At 45.0% G+C, this 25100-nt stretch overlaps 1 protein-coding gene across 1 annotated transcript in view; it reads right to left on the bottom strand.

Moving 5' to 3' along the window:
• HSDL2 (hydroxysteroid dehydrogenase like 2) overlaps window positions 1–25100 on the bottom strand; it is a 65551-nt gene that overhangs the window by 22134 nt on the left and 18317 nt on the right. The window contains exons 4-8 of the mRNA XM_056117106.1: window positions 23135–23249; window positions 18027–18130; window positions 16734–16832; window positions 7271–7465; window positions 4077–4148 (exon numbers count right to left, since the gene is read on the bottom strand). Of these exons, the coding sequence (XP_055973081.1) occupies window positions 4077–4148; window positions 7271–7465; window positions 16734–16832; window positions 18027–18130; window positions 23135–23249 (585 nt within the window). The remainder of the gene's footprint in view (window positions 1–4076; window positions 4149–7270; window positions 7466–16733; window positions 16833–18026; window positions 18131–23134; window positions 23250–25100) is intronic.

The raw sequence follows: 25100 nt of genomic DNA, 5'->3' as shown, positions 1-25100 counted from the left end.
CAAACCCGGGTTGGCCGTGTGCAAGGCAAATGCCCTACCCGCTGTGCTATCACTCCAGCCCCAGTTAACTCTATTCTAAACATGCGACCTAAACGTGGGCTGGAGCGATAGCACAGCGGGTAGGGCGTTCGCCTTACAAGCGGCCAACATGGCCGCCCCGAGTTCGATTCCTCTGCCCCTCTCGGAGAGCCCGGCAAGCTACCGAGAGTATTCGATATGCCAGACACAGTAACAACAAAGTCTCCGATGGAGACGTTACTGGGCCCGCTCGAGCAAATCGACGATCAATGGGAGGGCCTTTTACCTTTACCTTACCTAACAAAAAATACTAAAAAAAAATAAACATAATATGTGTTTCCTCCAATGACAGGGATCAAAGCAAGGTTTTCATGCATTCGGCGCTTGCCACTTTAGTGCTGATCCACCTCCCAGCCCAAGAATCTAGGCTTTGGTGGGCCAAGAAGATAGGCATGGCCAAACGTGACCCTTGAGCACAGACAGAACCAGGAATAAGTCCTACACACTGCTGTGTGCCCCCCCCCCCCCACACGCACACAAAATAAAGACTAAAAAAACAAACTGTTAGGGCCAGAGAATTAGTACAGGAGTAATGCATTTGCCTTGCAGTGCAGTCAGCCCTGGTTGGACCCCCAAGCACTGGCACAGGTCACTCCAGAGCACTGAGCCAGAAACAGTTCCCAAGCATGGCCACCGGAAAACAAACAAACAAACAAAAAACAGAGAGAATGTTGGCATTTAGAAAGGAACGTAGCCCAGAGGATCAGCCCCCAGCACCGATAAAAGAAAAAGAATATACACTTTACAAGTTTTTGTGTAGAAATTGCTAAACGTCTGGAGGAAACATGTCCTGGCCATTTTCAGCAGTCATCTAAAGCAGGGCTTCCTTTACCACTTGTCTCCCCCCCCCCTTTTTTTTTTGCCTGAGAAATGCAACACAGGTAAACACCATCAGAAACTTCTAGGACTGATTTTTTTATACGGTGGATTTTTAGCTGATTTTTGGTAGTTGTCATTTTTTGTTTGTCTGTTGTTGGTGGGAGCCACACTCAGTGGCGCTCAGGGTGGGAAATCACACCCGGGTCAGCTGTGTACAAGGTCAGTGTCCTATCTGCTATACGGTCATTCCAGTGCCCCAAGTGTGATTTTTTTTTTTTATGATTCCCCACATTCAGTTATGTGGTCACATCTGGGATTGCCACCTACAATTTACAAGCAAGGATAAGAAGCAGAAGTTTCAACATCTTGTGGCTTGGGGGTCAAAAGGCTGAGAGCCAGTGTTTACAGCAGGCCTTCTTAATCATCTCCCATGATGAGACCTCTTTTTGCCTAGGAAAAATTTCCACCATCCTGTCTATAAAATTGGTATACAGGGGCCAGAGACGGAGCAAAGTGGGTCAAGTGCTTGCGTAACACATGGCCAGCCTGGACTCTATCCACAGCACCCCATCTAGTTTGATTCCTGGCACCCCATTGGTCCTGGGAGCAGGCTGAGCACAGCTGGGTGTGGCCCCAAACCAAATAAGTGAAAAAATAAAATAAGTATAGATATCAAACATTTATAAAACAGATTTATTTTGTTTTGCCAGGGTGGTCCTCAGGAAACAAAACAACAACAAAAAACACTTTATAATCATTTGGAAATTCAGTATCTAAGTACCTGGATGCAGCACAGCCTTTTTTTTTGGGGGGGGGGAGGGGATGTGAGGGAGAGGTGGAGGAGAAACTGAAACCACACCTGACATATGGTGCTCCAGAGATAGCTTGGCTGGGGGCTCAGAGACCTCTCCTGGTGGTGCCTGGGGGACCATGTGGTGCCAGGGATCAAACAGACCCAGGCCTCCTGCATGCATAGCTTATACTCGAATCTATTAAGCTGGCCCTCCAGCCACGCAAAATACAGAACGCAGATAGATGGATATACATTCTAAGTCTTCGCTGTGCCTGATCCCAGGGCCTCGCACAGGCAAGGTGAGCGCTCTACTGCTGGGCCACATCCCAGGCCCTTCATGGCCACTGTGACGGAACCACGGAAATCTCCTGGATACTCACTCGGAAGCGTTTCCTCTAACATCTTTCTGGCAAGCTAGTGGCATTATGCCAAGACACAGAGACCAGGGGCCGGAGTGATAGTGCAGTGGGGAAGGCACTTGCCTTGCACGTGGCCTACCCGGGCTTGGTCCCCCGTACACGACCAGGAGTGATTCCTGAGAGTTCTCTGGATCAGTTCAGGGGTTCGTTACTTCCGAATTATAAAAATAAAGCAAAGTAAAGTTAAAACTGCCTTTAAACTGAGTTATTCCCATGAGACAGTCTCAGAGCCTAAGCCCCAACATTGGGTTAGACGTACTCTGAGGCTCTGATGCGACTCATTTGTCCTCAAACAAAACATGTCAACAAGAGCCATCTAAAGACCCAGAAAAGAATGAAACTCTTGGGCCAGAGAGATAGCATAGGAAGCGTAAGGCACTCACTTGCACTCGGTTGCAGAAACCGTTTAGTTGGAACTTCTACCCACCCCCCTCCCGCCCCAATCTTACCCGAGGCACCACATAGGGTCCCCTGAGCACTGCCAGAGGTTCCTCCTGAGCACAGTCAGGAAGTCTCTGAGCACTGCTGGGTATGGCCTCTAAGCCCCCACAACTCCACCAAAATACAAAAAAAAGGAAGGAAGAAAGGAGGGAGGGATAAAGGGAGTGAGGGAGGGAAGGAGAAAGAAAGGAAGAAAGGGAGGGAAGGAAGGAAGGGAGGGAGGGAGAGAGGGAGGGAGGGAGGAGGGAGGAAGGGAGGGAGGGAGAGAGGGAGGGAGGGAGGAGGGAAGGAAGGAAGGAAGGAAGGAAGGAGGGAGGGAGGGAGGGAGGGAGGGGAGAAGGAAGAATACTCTTTAATAGAGTATTATTTTGAAGATAATCCTGTGTGTGCACATGTACGAACGTGGTGTTGCTGGGGACAGAACCTAGGACCTCAAACATAGGAGGTATGTACTCCACCACTGAGAATTACTGATTCATATGAAAAGAGATTAGGACCTTCTTCTGAGTAAAGGTTGTGTTTTTTTTAAGTCTTGTTGCTAGACTAAGTCCTACTTGTCTAATTTAAATTAGAAAATGCTGTGGGGCGGGGGGGCACCCGGGAAACAGTCGGTGGGAAAGCACCAGCCCAGCAAGACTGAGACCCTGAGTCCATCTCCAGCACCAACCCCGAGCCCCCACCTGACACTGAGCACAAACCGGGACCCAGGACTGCACAGTGCAGGCTGTGACTGCCAGCACTACACAACAAGCGCGTGCAAGCACCCCAACCAAGTGCACACAACCCCGGAACAGGGCGACCACAAAAACGAATGGGAAGGGGGGCTTTAATTTAAAGAGCCCAGTGTTCAGAGAGAAGCACGGAGGTGGGGAAATAAGAGCAGAGGAAGTCGCAGGGAAACAGACATCCAGGCTTCAGTGACAGCGGGGACGAGTGGTGTAGCCAGATACCCAAACACAGACTCAGAGACACGGAAAACATGAGCCCTAAGCTGTAAGCCCTGGAACTCTGTAATGTCAAGGCAGCAGGCGGTGATAGGCTGGGGCTTGTGGGTGGGGAGGGAATCTGGGAACACAGGTGGAGGGAAGTGGACACTGGTGGTGGGATTGGTGTTGAAATATTATATGCCTAAATCTTGACTGTCAATAACTTTGCGAATCACAGTTCTGACGTTAAATTTTAAAAACGCATGGGGAAAAGTAAATGAGTCCCCACTACAAAGCCAAGCCGTGAAACAGTAAAAAGGTTTAAAAGCAGACGGGGCTGGAGCGACAGCACAGCAGATAGGGTATTTGCCTTGCAGGCGGCTGACCTGGGTTCGATTCCCAGCAACCCATAATGGTCCCCCAAGCACTGCCAGGAGTAATCCCTGTGTTACTGTGTGTCGCTGAGTGTGACCCAAAAAACAAAACAAAACAAAAAAAGGTTTAAAAGCAGAAGGCAGAAATGTCTGATCCTGTATTTGGTAAGAAACACATTAAGACAGTATCTTTATTTCCTTGCCGAGAACACGGTCTATCTCTTACCACGTGATTCCGTTTTCTGGGTAACGGTATCTGGGAACTCATCTAAGAAGAAATCTGGTAACAACGGGTGGCCTGAAAAATGGGATGCCAAGAAAATCACATTAATACAATAAGTTAAACTATAAAGAAAGAAACTTTTAACATCTGTTAACTATTTTGTCTGTTTTTAAAATTGCAGTAATCATTCATTCTTGAGCAAGGAGACTCCCAGGAGAACTGTCAAAACACTTAACCTTTGTTATGTTAAGATATCTTCCCTACAATCCTTTTTTCTTCCTCTCCTACGGCAAATGCACCTTGAAGATTCAGAGTCACCAGCCCCTAAGTGCTCTCCCAGGAGCCTTCGCCTTCCTCACCTATCCAGGTAATCCTCTTCCCTCCATCCCTTCAGGTCTTACCTGGTACGCTGAGAGACAGGGACTCCTCAGGAAGAACTCATTTCCCATCTCCATCTCTTTTCCCTCATAGGAAATTTAAAAACTGGAGGGCAGGAATGCCCCGGTCTTTGATATACCTAATACTATACCACCTAACCATACAAAGTTCTCAGTGCTCAGTTTTTCACTCAGATTTAAATTTCTGTGGAGAGCGGCACTGTGTCTTTAAAAACCTAAAGTGATCACTGCACTGTCCCAGAGCCCAGAACACCTGGATGCGGTTCAGCGTCTGCCGCTTATTAGCGGAGGGCTTCTCGACGGAGGCTTCGTCCCTCTTTGAGCCTGTTTCCCTACTATAAATAATCACTACTGAATCCTGAGGCTGCACCACGTGCCTGGCATTATGCCAACCACATTAAACACATGATTGCATTTACTTCCTTAACAATCCTGCGCGGAAGGTACCATTTCCTTCATTTTACCAGGAAGCAGAGCTCAGACAGAGTGGGTGATGAGTTTGATGCTGCACAGTTTGTGAGGGGCTGAGCTACGATCTGAATGCAGTTGACTTCCCCTAAACTGCATATTCTTTCTCTCTGGGGACTGAACGGGAGGGTGCCAGCGATCAAATCAGGGAATCAGGCATGTGAAGCATGCACTGAGCTACATTCCCAGACCAAAGTTCACATTCTTGATCAGTCAACAGTACTTGCTCCCTTCACAGCATCCCTACGAAGGTTACACAGAGACAGCACACAAAAGTGCTCTGTAGAATGGTGAAGAGTGATTCAATTCATTTTGGTTGAAACTGAAGAGTCAAACATGATCGACACCAATATAAACAGTCGGCTGCTGTCACCTAGGTGCTTAACATAATGAATACTATTCTAATGAATACTATTAAAATACTTTTAGAGGCTGGAGTGCTAGTACAGCCGGTGGTCTTGCACATAGTGAACCAGGATTCGATCTCTGCCATCCCACATGGCCCCAGTCCTGCTAGGAGTGATTCCTGAGTACAGAGCCATGAGTAAGCCCAGAGCAATGCCAGCTGTGCCCTCAAAACACACACACACACATACACATTTATATACATACATTAATATACATAAATATTCATTATGTATCTATATACATAAATATACTACAAAACTGTGTATTTATACTTTTAATGCTTTGCAGAATGAGGCCCTGGGTTCAATCTATGGTACATACAATAAACAAATTCATACATATATATATACATACATGTATACATATAATACACATACATCCTTTAGTACAAATAAACATAACTTTAAATGATAGTTATACTGTTTATTATAAAGTATTATATTTATAACTGTGGATATATTATATTTTATAAAGTGGAAAGTGCACTATCACCATTATCATCTTCAATTTTCTTTACTTTTATTTTTTTATTCTTTGGATTTGGGGGTCACACCCAATGATGCTAAGGGTTTACTAGTGGTTTTGCACTCAGGAATTTCTCCTGACGATGTTCAGTGACTATACGGGATGCTGGGAATCAAACCAGGTTGGCCGCATGCAAAGCAAATGCCCCACCTGCTATGCTATCGCCATAGTCCTCATCTTCAGTTTTAGAGGAGAAGGATTTCTGAGCAAGAGGAACGTGCACAAATAACCTCACCTGAACTTCTCAAATCATAACCTTGTACACAAGTCTGCTCACGTACCTTCACCATCCGTCCTTCGGCAACTCAGACTTCGGAGACAAAACATCTGGAAATCATCCGTCAGCTTAAAAAGGATTTGAGGGGCCAGAGAGCTAGTACAGAGGGTAAGGTACTTGCTTTTCCAAGCAGCTGGCCTGGGTTTGATCCCTGGTACCATAAGGTCCCTCCAAGCCCCGCAAGGAGTGACCCCTGAGCACAGAGTCAGAAGTAAGCCCTGAGCACAGCCAGGTGTGTTCCAACTGCGTCCTCCTTACCCCAATAAGGGGCTTTGAAAAGGGCTGGGGACATGGATCAGTGGCAAAGTGCTTGCCCTGCATGCATGAGAAATGGGTCCAATTGCCAGCACCACAAAAAAAAAAAAAAAGGATTTTTAAACTTGTTTTATTGAAAAAAAAAAAAAAGAATTACTGTTATTACTGTTACATCTCTTACTGTATGTCATTAAATAAAATATTCACTCTGTAACTGTTAAGACCAACTTTAAACATTAATTTTTTTTTTTTTTGCTTTTTGGGCCACACCTGGTGATGCTCAGGGGTTACTCCTGGCTCATGCACTCAGGAATCACTCCTAGCGGTGCTCGGGGGACCACATGGGATGCTGGGAATTGAACCTGTGTTGGCCATGTTGGCTGTGTGCAAGGCAAACGCCCTACCTGCTGTGCTACCGCTCCAGCCCCATAAACATTGATTTTCAAGGCTGGTGACACAGTACAAAGGTTAAGGCAGATGCCGTTCTGTGTGGCCATCCTGGTCCAATCTCCAGCGCTCCATGGTCTCTGGTGGACGTCCTGACCCTCATGATCACCTCTTGGGAGGCCTCACTCGGAACAAAACTCACTCATCTGCATTTCTAGTTTCAGCATTTGAAAAAGGCTAGGTGCTGATGTGATATTTTGTCTCTGTTGAACATTTTGAAAGTCCTCATCTCCTATTTTTCCTTCTTTAAAGTTATGTCTTTTTAAAAGTTGTGACTTTTCCCTTTCATTGGGAAGAAAGCTTTTAGGAGAACATATTAATTCTACAAACACACCAAGAGGCGTATGGCACAGATGGGCTGAGTGCAGAAAATGTGGGAAAAACACATTTATCATATGTTTTAAAACTATAAGCATTACCTGGTTTAATTGCATAGACATCAAAATTTTTTATTCCTTCTTCTTTTAAAATATTCTCATCAATAATAAAGTTGCCAGTAAAACTCTTGGGCTTTTTGAAAATGGAATATGCAGCATCTGCAATAATGTCAACTTTCCTACATTGGCTTTCAACGCCAGAGCCTCCCAGCATATCCATTGCGGCTGTGTGGATGGCTGTGGAGAAAAAACAGGACACAAACATGCACTGACTTCAAATCGAGTAATACGGAAGTGACATACACACCCCGCTCACTTCTTTATTTCTCAGAGCATTTCTCTAATGTTCTACAGACATCAGTAGGGAGAAAACACGGGCTCCTCATTTTCCAGGGCACTGCTTGGTCCTAAACTCCACTCATAGCAAGACGCAGGGAGGCTTCTTATTTAATGCGCTTTGTCGGGGGGCGGGGGGACTAGGGTGACAGCATAGTGGGTAGGGCGTTTGCCTTGCATGCGGCTGAGCCGGGTTTGATTCCCAGCATCCCATGTGGTCCCCCAAGCACCGCCAGGAGTAATTCCTGTGTGCAAAGCAGGAGCAACCCCTGTGCATCGCTGAGTGTGACCCAAAAAGAAAAAAAAAGCCCTTTGTCATTTCTTAACCAGTTCTGAGTGTCAAAAAACCAGCAAAGCATTAACAGACAGAACACTGAGCTACTGTTCATTTTATTATAATTTATTATAATAATGAATTATAATTTATCATTATACCAAAGGTAAACATCATAACAGTAAGACTTATCATTTCGATGTGCACAGTTCCTTCAGATGCCCGAGTTCCTGTACCACTGTCACCATGTCACTTCTAGAGTGGCCTTCATTTCCTTCAGCTGTCCCTGCCACTGCTTGGCAATCTCAGTTTTATAAGCCAAGGTCAAGCGTTTGTCATCACTGGATGCTCTCTGTTCCCTTGTTTTGTCTCTCTGTCGTCCACAGATGAGTGCAATCATTTTGGATTTGCCCTCTGATTTATTTCACTTCATATGATACCCTCCATTTCCATCCAAGTTGCAACAAACTGCAAGATACTACCTCTTTCTCTCCCTCTCTCCCTACCTCCCTCCCTCTCTCTCTAAGCAGCAATGTTGTGTATATATACCACAATTTCTTTGTTTATTTGCTGCTGTTCCCATATCCTGTTGTATTTTGTGCTGCACCGAACACAATTTTTATAACAATTTTTCTATAATTTTTTTTGACAAGTCACCTTAACATCATAAGGGGGTGACAGACTGGGGGGAGGGGTAGATCACACTGGTGGTACCTGGGGAACTCACCAGCAGCCAAGGCCACCCCAGACACTGTGCCTGAGATCCCCATGCTCTGAAAATACCAGACACTTGCTGTCGGAGCCCGCCGTCTGGCCCACTGTCTGAGCCTGCCATCCGAGCCCACCATCTGAGCCCAGTCTGAGCCCACTGTCTGTGCCTGCCGTCTGAGCCCACCATCAATCCAACCGTTTGAACCGGCTGTCTGAGCCTGCCATCTGAGCTCACTGTCTGAGCCCACCATCTGAGCCCACCGTCTGAGCCTGCCACCTGAGCCTGCCGTCTGAACCAGCTGTCTGTCTAACCCCACCATCTAAGCCCACTGTCTGAGCCTGTCTGGGCCTGCCGTCTGGGCCCACCATCTGAACCTGCCGTCTGAGCCCACTATCTGAGTCCTCTGTCTAATCCCACCATCTGAGCCTGCTGTCTGGATGCACTGGGGCCTTTCTTTGGATGAACCGAGCTCAGTGAGGCAACAGTTACAGAGCAAGGAGGGGTAATTTAGCCTGGGTAGAGAAGACACTTGTCCACACAGTGGATGAAGAAACTGCTTTGGTTGTATATAATTTATGTTACACTCAATCTATTTTGTTAAATATAAACCAGCAGGGCCGGAGAGGTAGCACAGTGGGCAGGGCATTTGCCTTCCACACAGCAGACCTGGGTTCGATCCCCCGTATCCTATATGGTCCCCTGAGCCCTCCAGGAGTGATCACTGAGTCCAGAACCAGAGGTAAACCCTCAGCACTTCTGAGTATGTTGGGTAAGCAAACAAAACCCACCCAAAACCAAAAAACACACCGATAAATGGCCTTTTCCTGGAAGGGCAATAATGTTGGGCTATTGCTTCTGGTTCTAGCTACCACTCTACATAGTCTCATAAGGGGAAAATAAGTGTTTTTTGAAATAGACAGGGGCCTGGACACCCTCTCATATCCATTTTCATTTTTTTCCATTTTCATTGCTTCAATCATGAATAATGCAATAATCTTGCTAGCTTTCCTGTCTCCTCTCTCCGCCATCCGACAAGTCCTACTACACTCAGATGTCAAATTAAATTCCCGAAAATCTCATCAACAAGGAATCAATCGACTACTCCCATTTTTCCTCTGCTCGCCACTGAGTGTAGGTTAAAATTCAAGCTCCAAAACTCAGCAAACAAGACCCAGGGGTTAGCTCTGTTGTTACAACACACAACCCCTCTGCCCCCTGGATCGCTTGACCTGAACTACTTGAAGTTGCTTGAGTTCCATGGAAAATGAAAATAAAAATCATACAAAACCTGCATCCTATCACACGAACACACAGTATCAAACTCCCGAGTGTCACTAAGCGTGTTTTTTCCTCAAACCCTCGCCTTTGTTTTCTCTGGCAGAGTTGTACCCTCTGCCAGGAAAGCCTTGCCCAGCTGTCTTTCTTTCTAACTCCAGCAACCCCCCTCCCCGAGGTTTTATTTTAGTTGTTTATTTCAGGTAAAAAAAAAATACTGGTAAAAAAAATTCTGGGAGACAGAAAGCCACTCCAAGTTCAATTCCCAGTACCCACAAGTGCTGCCAGGAGTAATCCTTGAGCACAGAGCCAGGAGTAAGCCCTAAGCACCACCAGGTGTGACCTAAAAGTTTTATTTTTTTCATTTAAAGACGGAAATAAAAATAATTTAAAGAAAACAACAACAAAAAGCCTGCTTTTCTGACTTTCAGCCTGAGCAAACTACCCCTTTTACTATTTCAAGCTAGCCTATATAAAATTCATCATATAGATGAATTTACATATAGAATAAGCAGAACTATCACTGAGGGAGCTGGTGCAACAGTCTAGTGGGTAAGGTGCTTGTCTTACACGCGGCCAATCTGGGTTCGATCCCCGGCATCCCATGTGGTCCCCCGAGCCTGCCAGGAGTGATTCCATAGTGCAAAGCCAAGAGTAACCCCTGAGCACTGCCATATGTGTTCCCAAAACAAAACAAAAAGAACCATGGCTGCAAATTGAACTTACCATGCCATCAAGTCTAGAATCCAAAGAAGCTCAATGGTTCCCGTCTACTAAGATTTCTAGTAAAAGTAAAAGTAAAGGCCCTCCCGTTGATCGTCGATTTGCTCGAGCGGGCCCAGTAACGTCTCCATTGGAGACTTTGTTGTTACTGTGTCTGGCATATCGAATACTCTCGGTAGCTTGCCGGGCTCTCCGAGAGGGGCGGAGGAATCGAACTCGGGTTGGCCATGTTGGCCGCTTGTAAGGCGAACGCCCTACTGCTGTGCTATCGCTCCAGCCCTTCTAAAATAAACAGCGCAAAACTAAGGCACAGATCTTGGTGGGGAACTGATTTCTCCTGCCAATCCTGACAGTATCCTCCACAGTCCCGCAGATGTCTGTTCCAAAGCAGGGCAGAAAGTAATTAACTTGCACATTCATTCATCAACTGTTTCCTGGATGTCTACAGTGACTCCAACAAAATTTACAAATCAGATGCTGTATCTGCCTTTAAGCAGCTCTGGTTCTAGCAAGACACTGTAAGTGATGAGCAGGATAGCTACAGAAAACTACAGCAAATAGTCAATCTCCAGCTTACAAGGACGGTCAGCAGCATTTGATATCATCCACCACTTCCCTCTTCCTGGACATCACCTTCTTTTACAATTTGGGATACCATACTCTATTTTCTTCACATACTCCTCTCTGATATCAGTTCTTTCTCTTCTTCCCACTGCTTTATTGTAGGGATGGTCAAAGGATCTTGCTCTTCTTCCACCACTTCTTTTAATCCCCCTCCCATACAATCATCTAGCTTTGTAACTTTCTGTACATTCGATATAATGATAACCCACAAAAAAAATTTCTATCTCTGGCCTGGACCTGACACCCACACTTGCAAATCCAGCCACTGACTCAAAATTGTCATTTGAGTGCTCAAACACAAAGAACTAAAGAGAATTCCTAGCCCGTTCTCCAGTCCACCCCATCAGCTGTCTTTCTCATCTCAACTAATGGTGCCTCCACTGCTTTAGTAATTCAAGCCAAAATCCTTGGGGGGAGATGGGGGTGGGGGGTCATCCTTGATTCTTCTTTCTCCACATCCCACGCCAACTCATCAGGAGATTCTGGTGGTTCTACTCTCAGAATTCTGTCATGTATTGCTTTCCTCTGCTCGTATCTGTGCTCAGGTTGCTATATTAGGCTCCTTACTGGTCTCCCTCTTTCTCCCTATATCTCCCAAGAAACTGTTCTCAACAGAGCAGATAGAGTCTGTGAAATGTTAAAGTTTGATAAGGACCCTACACTGCTCCGAATCTATTTCACTCCAAGGAAAAGGCCAAGGCATGGTCAGGACCTGCAATGTCTGATCGACAGTCCCTGTGGGCTTCAGCTCAACTGTTCCAGCTCCTCCCCAGGCATCTGCCTTCCCAAAGCCCTTTTATCATTCATGCATGCACCCGTCATTGGATCTTAACACTGGCTATGCATTCAGCATCTCCCTAAGCCCCCAACCCCTGATATACTCCATGGTTAAATAACATATTCCTCAGGCTAAATGCAGCACTTCATGCTTCTGGTCAAAAGTCACCTCCTCACCAGGCCAGAAGGACAAAACAGGGTTGAAGGCACGTGCCTTGCACATGGCCGGGCCTGGTTCAAAACTCCCAGCACTGCCACACGGTCCCCGAGCACCTTACACTTGCCTGAGAAGTGGGCAAGTCAGGGGCCCCTGGGCCTCCTGACTACCTCTGGGGTGGCACTGCTCCCCCAAAAACAAATCAAAAACAAGTCACCTCCTCAAAAAGAACTGACCTTTTTACCCTACTTGCAATTGTAACCGGGGGGCTTTGGAGATGGGGTTAAGGGTAGAGCACTTGACTCGCACAAGGTCAGCCTGGTTTTAAGCCCCAACACCCCTGATGGCCCCCCAAGCACTGCTGGGGGTGATCCCTGAATGCTGAGCCAGGAGTAAGCTCCGAACACTACCAGGTGTGACCCCAAAACAAACAAATTTTTAAAAATAAAATTGTAAGCTACCGTCCCAACACTTAAGATTCCCCTACATTCCTCACCTTGTTTTATTTTCCCCATAGTATTACTACCTTCTAGCACACTGTGTATTTTATTATTCATTATGCTAATTTTCCATTATATATTTCCCAGTTAGACTGTTAAGTTCCAAAAGAGTAGAGATTGCTGAACCAGGAGTAAGCTCTGAATACCACCAGGTGTGTCCCCAAAACAAAAAACAAAAAAAATTTTTTTTAATAAAATTGTAAGCTACCCTCCCAACACCTAAAATTCCCCAATCCCCCTTACCTTGCTTTATTTTTCCCATAGCGTTATTACCTTCTAGCATACTGTATATTTTATTATTCATTATATTAATTTTCCATTATGTATTTCCCAATTAGACTGTTAAGTTCTATAAGGGTAGATATTCTCGTCTGTTGTGTTCGCTGATGTACCTTAAGCAATTAGAACAGAGCTTGGCATATAACTGGTGTGCAATAACTATTTGTTATATAAAAATACACCTGAAGTTTTCATAGTTACACTAGGCTTCTTCTAACTTTGTTAGAAAGAACAAAGGTTAGGGTTTTGGAAGTGAGGAAAGAAAGGGAAAATGCATTAATAAAAAACTATTTCAACACCCCCACAAGATGGCAAATTTTGAGGGGAAGGACTGTATCATACTCATAGTAATGCTACCAATACTTTGCCTATAGTAAACACTTAATAAATTATCTGTTGAAAGCGAAATGAATAAAATACTACAGAGAATTATGACTTAGCATATAAAAACGTTTGGGAGATAAATGACTGGACTATAAGAGAGGTACAAAGAAGTAAAATTTTATCTTAGGCATTTATTGCCTCAAACAGCTTCCTTCCTAACTGACAGATTCTCACCGTCAACTTTAGTAACAGTGATGACAGTGGTGGAAGGGGCGTAAGGTTAAGAAAGGATGAGAGAGAAAAGAAGCGGGAAAGAGACGAGGGAAAGCGTGAGCTTTTAAACCTCTCGTGTCTGTGGTCAAAGATAACACTTTTTACATACGTGATATACACACTTTCAAATGCATATTTCATTTATATATGGTATTTATATAGGAAACAAAAGTTTATGAATATCAACTCTTAGCTTGCATAATGCTAATATTCTCTTATTTTATTCCATCATAAATAAAACAAAACAACAAAACTCGGCAGCTACCCAGTAAATCAATTTCACAATACACCAAATTGAGTTCATGCCTGACTAAATTGATTTCATGATTCTCCAATGAGTCTTGACATGGAGTTTGAAAAACAGTTTCCAAGTACCTTTTTCACTATCACTCTTTGCTCCATTACAAAGAATATTGCTCTTCAGAAAATATTTTATTTTTGTTTATTTTTCTTTCTGGGGCCACACCTGGCTGTGCTCAGGGCTCTGCACTCAGGGGTCATTCCTGGTGAGGCTTAGCGACCATAAGGAGTGCAAGGAATTGAACCTGGGTTGGCTGGTGCAAAGCAAATGCCCTGCCCACTGCATTCTTTCTCCAGCTCCTCTTCAGATCTTAGGTAAAGGTAAAGGTAAAGGCCCTCCCGTTGATCGTCGATTTTCTCGAGCGGGCCCAGTAACGTCTCCATTGGAGACTTTGTTGTTACTGTGTCTGGCATATCGAATACTCTCGGTAGCTTGCCGGGCTCTCCGAGAGGGGCGGAGGAATCGAACTCGGGTCGGCCATGCTGGCCGCGTGCAAGGCGAACGCCCTACCGCTGTGCTATCGCTCCAGTGGGGACAGAAGCTGAGAGAACAAGTGAGCACGTGCTTGAGAGATCCTGGGGCCTCCATGACATACATTTCTTCCATGTAATAAATTGCTACTAAGACCAACCAGCCTGGCCCTCGTTTCCTTCCTTCACCTGCCCATCGCCATCGACCTCCCAGGAGTGGGGAAACTGCCTGAGACTACCGAACGTGGGCGGCGGGAGAGATAGGCCGCTGCCGTCCCACTGCCAGTCCTTTTTTGTGTGTTTACACACTAAATAAATTTAAATACATATGTATTTTTTCTTGCTTATTTTCACGGTAAAGCAAGCGGCTACTGCTGAGCTGTATCCCCGGCATATACTTTATGATAAAAACAAAAGCATTTTAGCATTGCCAAGAAATACGCCTGCTAACATTATTTATATTCAAAACTGTTCCAAACACATTAGCTAATTTAGTAAGACATGGAAAAGAAATTAGGAATATGCCTAAAGAGACAGACTTAATTACCACAATTGTGATAAAAACTTTCAACCTGAAAAACACCAGAGAATCTGCTAAAAAATGTTTTTGGTATTAACAGGAGAGCTGTTTGCTGGTACACTTAAATAGATTAAGTGTATAGTTTTATTTTTTTTTTGAAGTAAAACAGATTTTATTTGGACATTTTTGGTTTTTTGAAGGTTTGGAGAGGAAGAGTAAGGGAGACAGAGAGAGAGAGTAATGCACTCAAGAGAACACAGGCTTTTCCAGGGGCAGAAAGAGTCCCTACACACATCCCTGCATTAGACACAAAAGTACACATCTCAAGAGGGAAGATGCGGGTGACACATGTGCTCGGGCACCACATGTGCTCGATCACGTGGGCACAAGCAGCACGTGGGCTCAGGCAGCATATGTACCATGAGTGTATACAGTTTTTAATATATACTCTGATGCAAAAGTAGAAAATACAAATCACACTGAAGGACTGAAGGCAAGAATAAAAATGATGACGGGCTGGAGCGATAGCACAGTGGGTAGGGCATTTGCCTTGCACGCGGCTGATGCGGGTTCGACGTGCAGCATCCCATGTGGTCCCCTGAGCACTGTGAGGGGTGATTCCTGAATGCAGAGCCAGGAGTGACTCCTGTGCATCACCGGGTATGACCCAAAAAGTAAAAAAAAAGAATAAAAATGACGAAATCCCTAATACTTTTTACAAAATGGATAGATAGAACAAGTCAGATTTTGGAAATACGATAAACTAGATAATATAAACGACTGCCCTGTTGCAATGAAATTTCAGCAAAACGAAATATACAACCAAGTTTTTTGTGGGGAGGCACACCTGGCAGTGCTCAGAACTTATTCCTGGTTCTCTGTGCTCAGGGATCACTCCTGGAGGGGCTCAGGAATTGTATTCAGTGCCAAGAAGTTTACTGAGTTGACCACATTCAAACAAAGAAATTTACGCCCTTTATTATCTTTCTGGTCTCAACATTTTTTTAAAGATTACTGTGCTCTCAAGAAAATCAAGTGAAATCTCCTAGAGGAAGATGGGGAGGAAGACGGGGGGGAGAGAGAGGAATACTGAGCACAGGAAAAGAATGAGAGAAAGAAACTAACGGGGAATTAACTGGAAAGGAAGAAATTAGTATTATTATCTATATGAGTGCACACAAAATTATCAGAATCTATAAGAGAGTATACAAAGGTAGTTATCTATAATTTTAATATTGAAAAACATTTCTGTATACCACAATACCAAATGGAACTTTAGAAAACCTTTTAAAAAAACATACCACCTTGGGCTAGAGCAACACTACGCAGGTAGGGCACTTGCCTTACATATGGCTGACCCAGATTCAGTCCCCAACACCCCATATGGTCCCCTGAGCACCCCTAGGAGTGATCCCTGAGCACAAAACCAGGAGTAATCCCTGAGCACCACTGGGTGTGGTCCCAAAACAAACAAAATACCACCTAAAATTATAGCTGCCCCCAGATGAAACAACGTTAGAATATTTTTCTTTCCCAACTTCCCAAGATCATATGAGCCCTTTAGAATTTAATTGCTTCCGAAATTCCCCTTCCCCAAGGTGTAGTTTTTAAAGAGTTCAGAGTTTGTGGCTGATTTTTAAAGCATTCTCTTATAAAATCTCTCCTACATCTGGGGTTCATTTTTGAAGCCAGAGAGATGGCTCAGTGGGCTGAGCGTATGCTTCACACACAGGGGGCCTGGGTTTTATCCCTGGCACTACACGATTACCAAGCAGCACTGGGAGCAATCTCCAAGCAGGATGAGGGAGAGAGAGGAAAGGGCGGAGGGAGAGAGAGGCAGGAAAGGAGGGAAGGACAGAGAGAGGGATCAGGGGTCACACAGCATCTGGTATCCAGCTCAGGGCCTTGTGAAGACTGTGACTTTACACCCTGGCACACAGGGCTCTCTTTAAGCACATACCTGTTTTAGGCCATAATGCGTTGACTGCAATTTCACCTTTAAATTCTTCTGCCATACCAAGCACACACATGGACATGCCATATTTAGCAATAGTGTAAGCTGAAAGAAACGAAAAAGATCGAGAAGCAAAAATTATTTTTCTCATTATCAGAGGAGTGAGACCATCCAGGAGAATGAACAGGATTGAGCAAAGGCCCTGGGTTGTAAAACTGAGATTACCAAGGAGACGGGGAGAGGCTTGAAGAGAGGGACTGGGAATGACAGTCAGTCTGTGGACCAACTTTTTAGTTCTGCCCTTGGCCAACTGTTCATGCAGCTATTTCAAAGGAGGCGCCCAAAGATAAATCTTGTGAGCAAACTCACATAAAATCTTCATTGTCTGTGAAAGGCAAACTATTTAGTAACTTTTCGTCACTTGCCGGAGAGCCCGGCAAGCTACCCGTGATGTATTCGATATGCCAAACACAGTAACAACAAAGTCTCCAATGGAGACGTTACTGGCCCTGCTCGAGCAAATCGATGAACAACGGGAGGACAGTGACAGTGATTAAATAATAATTAGATAGAGTAAAATATTAAAAATATAATATAGGAGCCAGAGAGATAGTACACTAGGGAAGGGCACTTGTCTTGCATGCAGTGGACCCAGGTTCAATCCCTGGCATCCAATACAGTTCCCCAAACTCCTCCAGGAATGATCCCTGAGCACAGAGCCAAGAGTAAGCCCTAAGCACCACCCAAAACAAACAAAACAAATATATTATGATGTAATATAACATAATAAAAATGTAATATGACATACCCATTGGAACTTATAAGGGAGTTCTTTTGGGACAATGGAAACTCACATATTAATTTGGGTTGGTTCTAGAGATGTTTATATTGTCAAATTTCATCAAACTGAACATTAAGATCTGTGTATCATATGAAATAAACTATACCCTAGTTTTTTCAATTGGGTAAAGGAACAGCAATTTAATTTTCAAAATGCTCATGATTTCACCCAGTAAATTCGATACTGATTGCTATGTATAAATTGTGATTATATCACTGATTTTTTTTGTCCTTTTTGGGTCACACCCGGCAATGCACAGGGGTTACTCCTGGCTCTGCACTCAGGAGTTACTCCTGGCGGTGCTCAGGGAACCATATGGGATGCTGGGAATCAAACCTGGGGCAGCCGCGTGCAAGGCAAACGCCCTCCCCGCTGTGCTATCTCTCCAGCCCCCACATCACTGATTTTTGATACCAGAAAAATTAAGCCAAAAGTCAGACCCTCAGCATACTACTTACCACAGTGCTGTTTGAACCATAGTGGATTCAGGTTCAGTGGTGGACTGAGGTTGAGGATATGAGCGACTTTGCTCTTTTTCAGATAAGGAATACATGCTTTGGACCTGAAAGCAAACATCACACAGGTAACGACTCTCTTGCAGGTTGAATTTTAAAATACACAGCAACCAAGTGGACTGTCATCTCGACAGTACACTTGTTAGTCTATTTTTACCTTTTTCAGGATGAAGACAGGAAAAGTCATTCTCATCCTCTGAATCTTTGCTTGATGGTCCGACTACCTAATCTGCTTAGTGAAAACAATCAAGTCCTTGGTACATTTACAGTAAACTCAATGGAGGTTTGGGTTTTCAAACTTTAACTTTCCAAATTTTCTGTTCTCAGCACGTGTGCTAACGTCCACGCACACGCATGCGCGCGCGCACACACACACACACACACACACACACTTTAGCACTGCCAGCACTAATGATGGTGAAGAACATGAGTGTTCAAGATCTGAGTTCAGTGCTTCCTTCTGTCATTCACTGAGTGACCTTGGGCAAAAATTTATAGCATTCTAATTCTCAGTTTTCTTGTGTGTGAATGTTGGTAATATCTGCTAATATAGGATTGATTAGGTATTAAATAAGATTATATAAATGAGATACTTAGAGCAATGCATATATTAAAACATTAAACAAACTCGCTATTATTAGATTACAAATGATTTATTTGATATTAGTAGAGTCCTGCTATAATGAAACTGGAAAGTGTGTGTGTGTGTGTGTGTGTGTGTGTGTGTGTGTGTAAAATCAAACGCAGGGCATGGTATAGACAGAGCATGTGCTCCATCATTGAGCTACTTCTCCTGCTTGCCCCACCCCCACCAAAAAAAACAAACAAGCACGTCCCAGAGATCGTTCAAAGGGCCGAGTGTATGCTCTGCATGCAGTGGGCCTTGGTTCAATCCATGACACCACCAGAAGTGATCTCAAGCACAGAGCAGGAAGTAAGTCTCAAACACTGCAACATGTGACCCCAAAACCTAATTTAAAAATGAACTTTCAATCCTCTTCCAAGTTTAATTTATACCAATGTGCAATGTTTTTGGAAACAGTATTACTTTAACTGTTAAAGTAAGCAATTTGTTTTTAGGAAAACTCAGGTCTGGGTCTGATAGACAGTACAGTGGGGAAGGCACTTGTTTTACACACAGCTGACCCGGGTTCGATCCCCGCACTCCATGTGGTTCTCCAAATCCCACCAGGAGTGATCCCTGAGCACAGAACAAGGAGTTAAGTCCTGATCACCACTGGGTGTGCCCCCCACCTCACTCCAACCCTAGTATGTGGCTTCTTCCAAAAAAAAAAGAAAGAAAGAAAGAAAGAAAGAAAGAAAGAAAGAAAGAAAGAAAGAAAGAAATATGCCCACACCGACAACTAAGAGAACTCTGACTCGGGTTACTTGATTACGTGGCCCTCTTGGAATAAGCCTCCTTCTCCTATTTCTGTTTTGTTTTTGTTTTTGTTTTTCAGGCCATCTGAGGGAACTATTCCTGCCTAGGTGACTGGAGGACCACAGGTTCTAGAAACAGAACTCAGGGCCTCACACGCACAAGGCAAGTTACTGCTCAGCCTGATCCCTAGCCCTCATCCCATTCAGGGCTGAGACATGGATAGGAGGAAGAGTTCATTTTCTTCTGCAAGATAAGAAAAACATGGCTCCACAGAACTGGGGAGCTAGTACTGGCATGAGGGCATGTGCTCTGCCTGTGCCCAACCCCGGTTCAATCCCCAATGCCACACGGTCATCTGTGCATTGCCAAGTGGCGCTCAGGAGGCCCCCCAAGAGCCCCCAGTTAGGCCTGAGTAATCCCTGGCACCACAGGGCCCAAACAGCACCACATCCTTAGACCCTCACGCTGAACGGTGCCCTTTCGGCCGGGAGTTACGGGGAGTGACCCAGAGGTCCCCTGAGCACTGTTTGCAGGAGAGGAACAGAAAGAGGGAGAGGGAAAGGCAAACGGAGAATGGAAAAGGGAGAGAGGGGAGGGAGGGGAAAGAAGGGAAAGGGAAAGAGAGGAAGCAAAGGAAATGAGGAAAGGAGGAGGAAGTCAGATGGGGAGCGGGAGGGGAAGGAGGGAGGGGGGAGGGAGGGGGAGGGCAGGGGAAGGAGGAGAGGAGAGGCAGGACTCAATAGTACGGCACATGTTGCACTGTTGGGGCCCTGGACTCCATGTCCTGGCAAAAATAAGAAAGAAAAGAGGGCAGCAGAGCAAAGAGGATGACAAATGGCCAATTTTGAGCCTGTCTCCAGAGTTCAGGAAAGAGGCAGTAGATATGTTTCCCCTTGGCTATAAAAGATAATTGCCAGCTATGCAGCTGTCCAGGTTTCCCAGAGTATCAAACGGAGATCATAAATCTGAGGTTCCCCCCCATAAATCTCCCTCTCTTTTTGATGTTGGCAACTAATAAAATAATTTTATAGGGGTCACCCTCAGCTGTCCTGGTAGGGAGCGGGGTGGCACTGGACCACCTCCTTCACGGTTGGTTCACCCTTGTGGGCCTACAGGTTCAGTGTTCAGGTGAGCGGTGCTGGAGGCTACCAGAGTCAGCCCGGCGGTGCTCAGGAGTCTCCAGGGTGACACCGACAGTGTAGAGAAAGTCTGCCGGGCACATGATCCACCCCGCTGAGCCGTATCCCCGGGCCCCTCTGGTGAAATTTTCCATGTAAATGGCTAATAAGAAGGGCCTGGGCTGAAACTCAGCAGCAGAGCTCTTGCCTTGCATGCGTGAGGCCCTGGGTTCAATCCCCATCACTGCAAATACTAATAATTCTAATCAACTAATTAAAAATAGACGAGAAGTCAGGAGGGAGCAAAACCAGACTGGAGTGTCGGTCTGGGTGAGAGGCAGGTAAAGTTCAAGATGAACTTGACAAACTTTACATTCAACTTTGATATGTGATATCGATTTGACGTGATATTCAAATTTCACATTCAACTTTCAATCTTAGGACATGCCTCTTTTGGGGAAGGGGCTGGGGAGGGGAGGGGTGCCGTTTGCCAAGCAGTGCTCAGGGGGCCTAGGGAACTCAAGTCAACTGGGCCAGACAAAAGCTTCGTGGCAATGCAGGTCAGCGTGGGTCAAGGTATCCTGGAGGTGCTCAAGGATCATGTGACACATGGGTGCGAACTTGGGCCTGGTACTTCGTGACTTGCATGCGCCCCCCTGGCTGAACGGTACCCCTCCTGCCCTATCCTTCCTTATGACCTGCATTTTATTTATTTTCCGGTCTGGGGCCATACCCAACTGTGCTCAGGGGTCACTCCTGACAGTGGTCAGGGGACCATATGGAATGCCAGGGATGGAACACAGGTCAGTCATGTGCAGGCAAATACCCTACCTGCTGCACTATCTCTTAACCCCCATGTCATTCCCATTTTAGAAGGGAAGAAAGAGGCCACGGGAGCTTATGTGACTTGCACGAGATTATGAAGCATAGGAGTCGGCTTTCAACCTTACTAAGAGCCGAACTCAAAGACCAAGATCCTAAGCGCCTGTCCTGTGTTTACATAGGAAGGAGAAACATAAAAATTCTTTCAAGGCAGAGAAGCAAGTTCTCTGTTGATGTGTCCTTAGCTCTCCATGAAAAGCGATAAAAACCCACAGGCCAATAAACATATAAGCAAAGGGACAAATGAAGAGACGTGTCCCAAGCAAACCGGAGCAGACCAGGATAATAAAGTGCTTTCCCTTCTGTCTTTTAAACTTTTTTTCTCCTTTTATCCAAGACAGTATGTTTGTCAGTTCCATTAAAATGTGATTCATAACGAGCTTCTGTTATTTATATAAACAAAACCCAAGTGTTTCTCTGAGGAAAGAGACACGGCTGCTGGCTTTGAGCAATTGGAAGACACAGTCTGCATATGTGTATTTACTCAGGCACATATTTGAACATGTCTGAGCTATACTTTAGTCTTTATTAACTACACAGAGAAAAGGAAGGAGTTTGAATATAAAACTATACTTTGGAAGGACTTAATGCAGAGCCCAGCAGCTTGCAGCAGAAGAGTGAACGGACTATGCGTTAATCCACGCCACCATGTCTGCCCGGAGGGGAAAGGGTGTTGGTCCCTTCCGCCTTCTTCCCTCTGGAAAGAAAGATGGCAGCCGCTTGGGAGCTTTGTGGAAAGCCAGGTATGAGCCAGCGGTGATGGGGTGACTAAAACCTCTTGGGAAGGGGGGTGTTCCCGGCTCGTCCTTCATGCCCTACCGAGGCCACCAGTTGCCCCCCACGAGCGGCTCTCCGGCACGGCCATGGCTCCAGAGCACAGAAACCAATCTCTTAATTATCTGACTCTCAGCAGAAATACTCCCAGCGTTAATAGTAATAAGTAAAATAGCAGAAATCCAAAACCGCATGGCCGCTATTGCGGCCGCATGACATCATTTAATTCTTGAACCCAGCTGTAGAAAGCAAATCATTTCACAATGCCTTTTCAGAATGTCTGATTTGGGGGTGTAAACTCTAAACAATAAGGGTGCATCTTTTATCGAAACAATGAATCTAGTCAAAGTAGAGTGTTACTAGAATTCATCTGCCTCACAGGCATTGGGAGGGTGGGGGGGGGTTATTGGGGTTCTTCGTGGTGAAAAATAAGCATTGGTAAAGGGAATTGTGTTTGATATTTGCATGACTGAGACCTAAACCTGAAAGCTTTGTAACTTTTCCCAAAGTGATTCAATAAATAAATAAATTAAAAAAAAAAAAACAAAAAAACCCCTATACTTTGAATACTATCTAGAATACTGTCTAGAAATCCTTTCAGGCTTTTATGAAATAACTGACTCAGATTTAATATGTCTATGAATATTGTTATTTTTGTGGGGACCACAACCAGGCCGGGGGGGGGGAGGGTTGTGACCTCTTAAGCAAATTTAGGTAGATTGTTATTCTTTTTAATTTTTTTAAAAGCAATGTGATTTATAATATTGATTATATCTGATTTATGGAAATTTGAAACTACACTGCTAATCTAGTACAAATCCATTTACAACCAGTTCTCGAAGGAAACACTGCAATTTCTTCCCAACAACTCTTTAACTTACAACTAACTAACTTACGTAAGGTAAGTGCCTCTGGTGTTGACATTCATCATCAAATCCACTCTCTTCGTAGGCGTTTCCAACGTGTTGGTCAAGCTAATAGCACTGGCATTGTTCACCAAAATATCAATTCCTGTTGTCAAATAATCAATTTCCTATTAATATCATTTAAATGTATAACAAAAAAAATTTACTCAACATAGCTGAACCCTAAGTGACTCACAAACAATTCAGATGATCCCGAGTAACCCACACGACACCAATGCAATCCACGCACAACTCGGTCGGTCGGTGTCCAAGTACCCAGGAATGATACAAACACAACAGAGACTTGAGCAAGTGTCCAGAGGTCCACGTGAGACTGTCAGGAGGCTTTGTCCTACAGGTGTGTTGCCTCCATCCCTATCAGTTCTCTTATCTCCACATCTTCCCTCCTTCTTTTTAAAAAACTTTTTTTGGTTTTTAGGCCAAACCCAGTGATGCTCAGGGCTTACTCCTGACTCTGCATTGTACTCAGGGGTCACTCCTGATAATGCTGAGGGACCATGCACAGTGCTGGTGATCGAACCCAGGCAAAGCGACCTACCCACTGTATTATCACTCCGACCCCCCAAGTCTTCCTTTCTTGTCTTTGAGAACTTGAACTCAACTTTCTTAAAGCTTTCTCTCCTCACAGGTTTCCTTCCAAAAAGGCCCTCCTTCCTCTGAGCACAGAACTCCCCCAGCCCCCTCAAGGTTCTTATTTAAATGAAACTGCTCCTCCTTGCTCTGAGGAACTGAAGAAAAAATCAAAACCCCAGTGTTTCTATTTCAGGTCAATCGTTAAAGTAACAGCAGCTTGTTTTGGTAACACACGTAAGAACACCTCTCGAAACTATTATTTTCTGCATATTCCACCCAAGCCCCACCCATACGTTACATATTGTTTATAATTATAGATTTAGCTAAATGAAAATGGTTAAATATGAATGTGTGCCTCTCAACTCTCTGGGTTTCTTCGTGGCCTTTGTGTACTTGGTTGTTATTGCTACAGTGTTTTGTTCAAAGGGCCGGGGTCCATTATAGATATATTAGAGAGAGAGAGAAAGATGGATGGATACAACAGGACAGAAATAAAGACTGAGGAAGCCCTCAGAGAGAGAGGAGCAACCCCTCCGGACATTCTGGCATCATTCTCCAAAAAGGGTACGCTCACCTTCAGCCAATACACAAAGTGGATCAACAAAAATAAAATTGGGGCTAGAGCAATAGCAGAGAGAGTAGGGCGTTTGCCTTGCACGTAGCTGACCGGGGTTCGATCCCCAGCATCCCATATGGTCTCCTGCGGTGCTTGCTTCGACAGCACATACACCATATGGTCCCCTGAGTACCGCCAGGATCAATTCCTGAGTGCATGAGCCGGGAGTAACCCCTGAGCATCGCCGGGTGTGACCCAAATAGAAAAGAAAAACCAACGAACAAACAAAAAAAACCCTAAAATTGTATGAACAGAGGAAAGGAAAAAGCGTCAGCAGACCCTGTCCACTTTCTCCTCCAAATTCCTCTTTAAATAGGGATATCTGGGGCCCACAAGATAGTACGCCAAGGAAGGTGTTTGTGTGGTATGTAACTGACCCAGGTCCAATCCCCAGCACCACATATGGGCCCCCAAGCACTGTTACGAGTGATCCCTGAGCACAGAGCCAGAGTAAGCCATGAGCACCTTGAGGTGCAGACCAACCACCCCCACCCCCTAAAAGAAAGGGGGGAAAAAAAGGAAGAAAAAGGAATGAACTTTTATTTATTTTTTACTTCCTTTTATCGTACTTTTGCTTTTTTGGGACACACCCAGTGTTGCTCAGGGGTTTTCCTGGCTCTGCACTCAGGAATTACTCCTGGCGGTGCTCGGGGGACCATATGGGATGCCAGGGATCGAACCCAGGTTGGCCACCTGCAAGGCAAATGCCTTATCTGCTGTACTATCACTCCAGCCCCCAGAATAAAC

This window comes from Sorex fumeus, unplaced genomic scaffold (assembly GCF_029834395.1).
Source record: "Sorex fumeus unplaced genomic scaffold, SorFum_2.1 ptg000034l, whole genome shotgun sequence".
In the NCBI taxonomy this organism is placed as follows: Eukaryota; Metazoa; Chordata; class Mammalia; order Eulipotyphla; family Soricidae; genus Sorex; species Sorex fumeus.
Note: the sequence above shows the minus strand (reverse complement) of the source record. Positions and strands in the feature narration are given on the sequence as shown.